An 8,096-nucleotide genomic window follows, 5' to 3' on the forward strand; every position below is an offset into this window, starting at 1 on the left:
GGAAAGCAATTCCCAAACTCATGCATCCAGCTAGGTTCAAAGGTTAGTCATAAACCTCATCAGATGAGACTTTTTCGGTCGAGCCGTTACAATTCACGTCTGCTAACGTGACAGATACCAGTTCAGACCCCAACGATGCTTTTATCCTCGGACAATTTACCTGGTATTTTCATTGGGTTATCTGGCTTAAGTGGTGTAACTGGAATGGAGTTTGGAGTTCCAGGCTATGGACTTATTGGCTACAGCATCACTATGTACCAGGTGAGTTGGCGCGCCTCTGCATTTGTGCATGTAGAACATGCTGACTTCCCACAAGCCATTATGCGCATACTCGTGCCGTGTGGCTCTTTCAGCTAGCCCATTGAACTGCAGCAGCAGGACGGAGGTAAATGGAATGGTGTTTGCCAATACTTCATCTAGCTGCTTCGCCACGGACGATGCTTTCCTCATGTCACTAGCGTGGTGTATTCACATAGTAGGTTTCCGAAGGACATGACCCGAACTTGGATTCGGTCGCTAAGAGTTACGTTAAAGCGCTGTGTCGATCTTTCCGTTTGGGAAATCGAGAAGTACTGGCAATCTACAGAAGCTAGCATTCGTAACAGCCATCGAAGACTTGATGAGCCTGGTGTCAATGTCGACTCAAACCCCCCAGCTCCGAAATGGACGTATCAAGAGGCTCTCAGTAACGTCAACCGGACACCGACAGCTACCTTGTCTTTTGCAAACCCACTCAAGGAGAAGGCTTTGGTGTCGGATGCCGATTACCAGGTGCAGTACAATACCATGGGTATGTTCGAGAAGATGGAGGTCAACCATGAGACATACGGGTATGTTGAAACGATCTACCTTGAAAGCATGCCTACTGACTTGGTATGAAGTCTCATTCTGATTGCATCAGGTGCAGTCGTTCCGATTTTGATTTCACTGCTTCGGTTTGTCCCATTGCCGGCGTTGATGGTATCTAAGATCCATGCGGTTTTTATTGACCCCCCCCTGTTGGGTCGTCGACACAAAGTTCCTTACTTCAACATGTTGATAATGCCGACGCGCGGTCAGACGATCCTCATCGCTTATTTGGTGATCATCAACGTTGTTTTAAGCGGCATCGGTTACGACTCAGCTCAACCCAATGCTTGGTGGGTCAACGACAGAGACCAAGAACTTCTGACATCTTTTAGCAACCGTATGGGTGTGCTAAGCTTCGCAAACTTACCTTTGCTTATTCTTTACGCCGGGAGAAACAACTTCCTGTATTGGTTGACCGACTTTACCCAATCGACTTTCATGCTACTGCATCGGTGGACGGCATACTTTTGTACCATCCAGGCATGTCTGCACTCGGCTGCGTGGCTTCAAATCTACGTCAGCATGAACCAACACGACATTGAAGCTCAGTTGCCTTACTGGATTTGGGGAATCATTGCCACCCTTGCTATGAGCTTCTTGCTGCCTGCCTCAGCAATTCCGTTCCGGGAGAAGTTGTATGAACTCTTTTTGGCCTTGCACATCACTCTCGGCATACTTGCGGTTGTCGGCTCCTACCTGCATATCGTCTATAGGTTCCAGCATCAGTGGGGCTATGAAGTATGGATGTATATCTGCTTCGGTGTTTGGGGTTTCGACCGGCTTGTACGCATGCTTAGGATGGCGAGAAATGGTTTGTTGTGGGCAAACATCAACATTATCGACGATGATTATCTGCAGATCGACATTATTGATGCAGTGGGAAACGGCCACGCTTACCTATACTTTCCTACATTGTCATGGCGCCCATGGGAAAGCCATCCTTTCTCGATCCTGAGGTCCAGGGTGAACTTTTTTTCGACTAGGTCGTCGAGCATCCGACCTTGTCCTGTCACCAAAGACTCATTTTCCAAAGATTCGAGCAGTAGAGAGACTTCACACGCCAACACTGAATCCCGTGTTGGGTTGTCCTTTCTCATTCGATCTTTCTCTGGCACCACGAAGTTGCTCCGTTCACATAGCCGCCTCCCAGTATTCGTTGAGGCCGGTTATCTTCCACATCACAATTTGGAAAAGTTCGAGACGCTTTTCTGCATCGTTGGAGGAGTTGCCATCACAGCTGTAGCCCAGGTTTTACACACGTACCCCGGGAACGCCAAATTGTACTGGTCTGCACGAAGCCACACTCTGGTTCAACGGGTCAGTCTCGATGGTGTTGATTTAAGCATTTCGATTGATGCACGGTTCGAGCTTCGCAGTGTTCTAGAAGAGGAGATAAGGAAAGCTAAAGGGACTACAGCTATTATAGTTAGTGGGCCTGCTACGATGGTTGATGAGGGACGCTGTCTGGTTAGCAAACTCGCTTTTAGAGCGCCGGTACCAATTACTTTTATTGACGAGACATATATCTGGTAAGTTTAATTAACATTTAACTTCTCCAAAAAAGAATTGTTTATTTCCCTAAGTTAGCAAGTCAAGGTATAGCAATCTAAAGAATTGTTGGAATTCTTTATACTTAGAAGATTCAATATTCAAAGTTACAATAGTTGGTAAAGCCAAAGTAACTACCCCTATATATAACTTACACATACTTAATAATAAAGCTTAGTAACCTAAAATGCAGCAAAGTAGCACTGGAAGGCGCTCTGGTCTTGGCTTCAGCATTTCGCGGACCTGCGCACGCATGGCTCACGTGGTCACTGAGTTGAGGATGTGTTAGCCGCCATCACCAAACGAACGAGGTGAAAGAGGGGGAGTGTAGACAAGCCAGCGTACACGGCAACATGCTGCAAAGAGGTGTCTATTATCCTGACTGCATTTACAGAGGCTGACTTAAGCCGTCTAAAACTCTTGATAGAAGGTTTTGCTATTCTCTACAGCTTTATTAAATATCAACGCCGCTCCAACCCATCTTGTATCATTCCCTCACCCCAAGTACATTCTTAAGACGCCATCAACCTCCATGAACCTAGATATTGTCTTGCAGCCTCAACAGATGAGACATAATTATGATGGTCCCGCGGTAATCAGACTTCATTGACGCGGCCAAAGGAAGTTTTGGCCATCAGTGTCTCGCGCCATGCCCACAAAGCATGTAAAGCAGCTCCAGGGCCAACTATAACACTGCCAACTAAGAACAACGCAATGCCGTCAAGAGGTTTGACGTTGCTCAAACCTGTGCGGTAAACGTCAAATACCGCAACGCTTCCCCAGACAGCCATAGAGAGGCATAGCACGACGACATCGGCTTGAAAAAAGAGCTCCGAACCTCTGGCGAGGCTATTGACGGTGTCGTAAATGTTTCGAGGCAGGAAGAATCGAGATAAAGAGCCGTTTGTGATCAGCATGGTGGCAATGATCAAAAAGTGAATAGATGCACAAACGGCAAACATTCGCTTGTAGAAGTTCTTGAGGCCTAGGAGGTCTCTAGTGTCATCGTCTTTGGTGAGGGGCTCTTTGTGATCTTCCGTTTGCTTTTGGAACGCTGTTCCGTCTAGGCAAGCACACGCTTTGACGACTCCAATTACAAGTATCGGCGCGAACTGGAAAAGAAAGATGGCCAGCTGCTTGACCACCGAATCATCAATGAGGAAAATCGACAGTGTCGGAACCGCGTAGCCCAGTATAACCCCGATGAAAAGATAGTCTGCGACGTGCTTTGGGATAGCTCTGGTTGTCGGGATGAAATGAGCAGAAGAATGGCTCGATAGGCACTCAACCGCGAAGATGATAGGAAATGCCATCCCAACGCCCAGCATGATGCTTACCGTAGCCCAGACGCTAGCGCAAGCAACCAATGTCAGCCTGTTGCGCTTTCGGTAAGTCAACATACCCACTTTCGGACACCCCCCACATGCGGACACCCAAAAATGCCTCATTTCCCCCTCATCACCACCACCCTCCTCCAACTTCAACCCATCACAACATTATCCTACCTTATCCAAATGGGCTCATTTTTTCAGCATACCTTCTTTTAGGTATTATGACCCAATATACCGAAGATCAGCTTCAACAGGCTCTTGAGGCTATCAGTCGTGGCCAGGCTATTAAGAGTGCATCTCGCGAGTATGGGATCCCTCGAACAACGATATATCGACGCATGACTGGTGCCCAGTCAAGGGTTATTGCCTTTGCAGATCTCCAGAGGCTTTCCCCTGACCAGGAGGCTAAGCTGGCTGAATGGGTGCGAATCCAGCATGCCCTTGGCCTTGCTCCAACTCATCAGCAGGTGAAGGTATTCGCAGAAAGGATCCTTCATGCTATGGGGGACACAGAGCCTATAGGTAAAGGATGGATCCAAGCCTTCCTCAAGAGAAACCCATCTATCAAGGTCCAGAGAAGTCGCCCTATTGACTCCAGACGTATTAATGGGGCATCTACTGAGGTCATCAGGGAATGGTTCAAACTCCTCGCCATACCAGAGGTCCAGGGCATTAAACCAGCCAATAGATATAACATGGATGAGACTGGTATCCTTGAGGGCCAGGGATCTAATGGGCTGGTGCTGGGCATGTCTGAGACGAAGTCTGTTCGCAAGAAACAGCCTGGATCAAGGGCATGGGTATCCATCATCGAATGCATCTCTGCCCTGGGCCAGAGGCTTCATCCCCTCATTATATACAAGGGCAAGACAGTCCAGCAGCAGTGGTTTCCTCTGGATCTTGGCCCTTATGAAGGATGGCTATTTACAGCAACGGAAAATGGCTGGACAACAGATGCTACTGCAGTTGAATGGCTGCAGAAGGCCTTCATCCCTCAGACTGTCCCTCAGGGCAAGGATAACAAGAAGGAGGCTAGACTATTGATCCTGGATGGGCATGGGAGTCATACAACGACAGACTTTATGTGGTTATGCTATATAAACAACATCCATCTACTATTCTTACCGCCACACACCTCCCATGTCCTCCAGCCACTTGATCAAGCAGTCTTTAGCCCTCTCAAGGCAGCCTATAGGAAGGAGCTTGGATACCTTAGTCAATGGAATGACTCTACTATTGTAGGCAAGAGGAACTTCTTAGGCTGTTATTATAAGGCTGCCCTTGCAGGTATGACGATCAAGAACATCAGAAGTGGTTGGAAATGGACAGGGTTATGGCCTGTCTCTATGGCGAAGCCTCTGATGAGCTCCCTCCTACTCCCAACAACACCAAAGCCATCAGCATCGTCAGATCAGGTCAGCAAAGGGCAGTCTAGAGGCAAGGAAGGCAGGGAAGCTGAAGGATGGGCATCTGCGTCGTCTGCAGTGGTATGGTCGACGCCAAGGAAGATGAAGGACCTGGCTGGCCAACTGAAGCTATTCACAGAGCTGGACAATGACGCCAGTACTCAACGCCTCCTTTTTATGAAGGTGAAAAAAGGCTTCAACGAGAAGGCCTATGAGCTGGCTACTGCCCAGCACAAGCTGGAGCTTCTGCAGGCCCAAGTGACTAATACTACAGTCAGAAAGAGGAAGGCAGTCCAGCTGGATCCTAACACCAAGTTTGCCACTATCTCAGACGTGCAGAAGGCGCAGGTTGAGGCTGGTGAAAAAGAGGATACTGCAGGTGAATCCAGCGAGTCTGATTTACCTAGTGAAGCTGAAGACTGTATTGTAGTGGCATCTAGAAGAGGGCAGTAATTAAGTGAAAATAGTGGTGATGTTGGAGATGGCTTCATTTTTTGGGTGTCCGCATGTGGGGGGTGTCCGAAAGTGGGTATGTTGACTTACCCCTCCACGAGTACCAGTGGCACCAGGGCGAAGACTGTGACCAGGAGGTAAGACACAGTCAGAAATGTAGGCGAGGTCAAAGATGAAGTAGCTGCCGGATAGAAAAAAGCCACAATCTGCCCAAAGAACTCGTCGATGGCACCTGAGCTGGTGAATGCTTGTATGGCGAGATCCCCGTTGTAATGTCGGCCACTGCGATAAGCCAGATCCGAGAGGTCAAAAGTTCCGTTGGCGAATCCTGCCCCCCAAAGCAGGTTGGCGCCGATGAAAGAGATCCCAAGAAAAGCAAACACCAGGAATACAGTCAGCCAGCCGCGACTGACCGGCTGACGGTGGCGCTCATCGTGCCAAGCAATCCGCCGTGGTCGGTTGGGGATGGGCAACATATCCAATGAGATGGCGTCCAACGTCACATCGCCGAATTGTGCCAACTGCATCTCTTCCGACAATATCTTTATGAACTGGGATGAGATGGCTGTCTGGATAGACGCCTGGCTCGCTTCGATGTTTTGTTGGTCATGGGACGCCTTAACCAGACGAGAGACTCGAGGCTCTCTAACTAGCTGCGTTGATTTGAAAACCTCGCTGATCTGGCCACTGCCAAGCCTGCGGTTGGGATTCTCTTTCAGTGCTCTGTTGAGTGCGTTGGTAAAAGCAGCTGCCGTCTCGATGGCGTTGTTGCCACCCTGTCCCGATAGGGGCTCAAACTAAGATTATGTCAGATCAAACGACAACTCTATCCATGTCTTTTTTTGCCTTACCTTGTGAGCAGAGTCTCCGACAAGCATCAGTCTTCCACTGTGCCACTTCTTGAAAACCACTTCGGCCAGCGGGGTACAAATTCTTGCGATCATCCGGCGGTGAACGTCACCAAACTTGACTCCAGGTAAGATCAAATCATCCTCGTGCAGCTTGGCCATTTCGGCCTCATCGTCAGAGGTGAACTTGGGGATTGCGTCCCCGGCGTATGTCTCTTTCATGCGCATGAGGAGAGCACAATAGACTCGGTTTCCGGGACCATCGGCAAAGAGATATGAGTAATCATTCCCATATGTGTTGACCAGAGTACCCCTGGGGACATGCGGAACGTCTGTGGCGATACCCCAGACACAACAGTAAGTCGCTTTCAATTCTATTTCTCCGTTAACAAATCTGCAATTCTGAAGAGGGGACGGGGGTGGCCTACGGTTCTCTTGAGAAGCTCCTTCCAGCTTGGCAATTTCCTTCCTCACAGTGCTGTGCACGCCGTCGCAGCCAAGAACCATGTCCCCGGTGAATTCGCTGCCTTCGTTCGTTAAAACCTTGACGCCCTCCGCGTAAGACTCCACGCTGACAACTTTCTGGCTGGTGATCACCTTCGACTTGTCCAGGATGTGATTATACAACACCTCGATGACCATGCGTCGGTCGAGGAAAATCAACCCGTACCCAAGTCTGAGGAATCCTGAATATCAGCAGGGAATCGAGGCTTGCAACTAAAAGACTTTGGCGATTTACCTTTGGGTGACCTTATCCTCGAGGTCATCAAGTACCAAAATTGGCGACATGTCGTTGTAGCGTATAGTGAACTTGTTCGTCCCCTTCTCTGCAGCTGCATATATGTCTTCCCAACACCCGAGCTGGTCCAAGACACGAATGCCATTAGGAAGCAAGGCAATGCTGGCACCGGCTTGCGGGGCGATTTCCCTGTAAGCCTCCAGAATGACAAAGTCAACGCCGATTCGCTGCAGCATTAGTCCCAGGGCGAGACCAGCTATGCTTCCTCCGACTATGACGACCTTGGGAGCGATATCGTTAGGCTTGGTCTCCATATTGTAGAGCTATTCTGTAAACGATGGAAGTCGTGAAGCAATGTTCGCTGAGGTTGAGGCTACCAGTGCGTAGGATTCGACGAAGCGATAGACTTATTGTTTTGAAGTGATGAATAATTAACAGAAGGGAATGGCGGGAGCTGGAGAGAGTCGATGGCTTTATATATCCAAATTCAATCTGGAAATGCCAGTCATTGTTCATTGTCAAGCTGGGGTAGGACAAATTCTGGACAAGCACGACGGAACTTGCGAAAGGCCGTCCGATCAGCCTGGCGAACGTTGTGAGCTACGAATAACATTATGGTCATAGCTGTGGGAGGAGTCTGTGTCTACGAACAGGTCCTGGTGTCGTCACCAGAACCAATTAGAGCACACGACTTCTTTCGAATCAACCCTCGGCATTGCGCGGGATGCCGACTAGAATGTCACCCGTTGTAGAGGTTAGGCAAACCTTGTTTGCTGTGATAACGGACTTTCGGAGTTTCGGATCTTTAGTTCAGCTTATATTTGCATCCACACAAATTCGGCGCCACTCTTTGACCGACTAATCGTATTAGTAGATGAATGTAATGGGGTGCGGTTATTCGGACCGTAGACTTTTATCATTA

At 48.9% G+C, this 8,096-nt stretch overlaps 3 protein-coding genes across 3 annotated transcripts; 1 reads left to right on the plus strand and 2 right to left on the minus strand.

Moving 5' to 3' along the window:
• Positions 1-135: 135 nt before the first annotated feature.
• On the plus strand, positions 136-2,382 carry CH63R_08411 (Ferric reductase transmembrane component 4; the record flags this gene model as incomplete). The annotated part of the gene is given in 4 exon segments (XM_018303385.1): positions 136-261; positions 296-475; positions 490-830; positions 882-2,382. The coding sequence occupies 4 exon segments, from the start codon at positions 136-138 to the stop codon at positions 2,380-2,382; spliced, it is 2,148 nt and encodes a 715-aa protein (XP_018158163.1).
• Positions 2,383-2,993: 611 nt separating this feature from the next.
• Positions 2,994-3,725, minus strand: CH63R_08412 (FAD binding domain-containing protein; the record flags this gene model as incomplete). The annotated part of the gene is made up of 1 exon (XM_018303386.1): positions 2,994-3,725. One exon carries the CDS (start codon positions 3,723-3,725, stop codon positions 2,994-2,996), a length of 732 nt encoding a protein of 243 aa, XP_018158164.1.
• A 2,028-nt stretch (positions 3,726-5,753) lies between these two features.
• Positions 5,754-7,488, minus strand: CH63R_08413 (FAD binding domain-containing protein; the record flags this gene model as incomplete). The annotated part of the gene is made up of 5 exons (XM_018303387.1): positions 5,754-5,915; positions 6,001-6,384; positions 6,439-6,809; positions 6,864-7,111; positions 7,175-7,488. 5 exons carry the CDS (start codon positions 7,486-7,488, stop codon positions 5,754-5,756), a joined length of 1,479 nt encoding a protein of 492 aa, XP_018158165.1.
• Positions 7,489-8,096: the final 608 nt, after the last annotated feature.

The sequence above is a fragment of the Colletotrichum higginsianum genome, chromosome 5 (assembly GCF_001672515.1).
Source record: "Colletotrichum higginsianum IMI 349063 chromosome 5, whole genome shotgun sequence".
Taxonomy (NCBI): Eukaryota; Fungi; Ascomycota; class Sordariomycetes; order Glomerellales; family Glomerellaceae; genus Colletotrichum; species Colletotrichum higginsianum.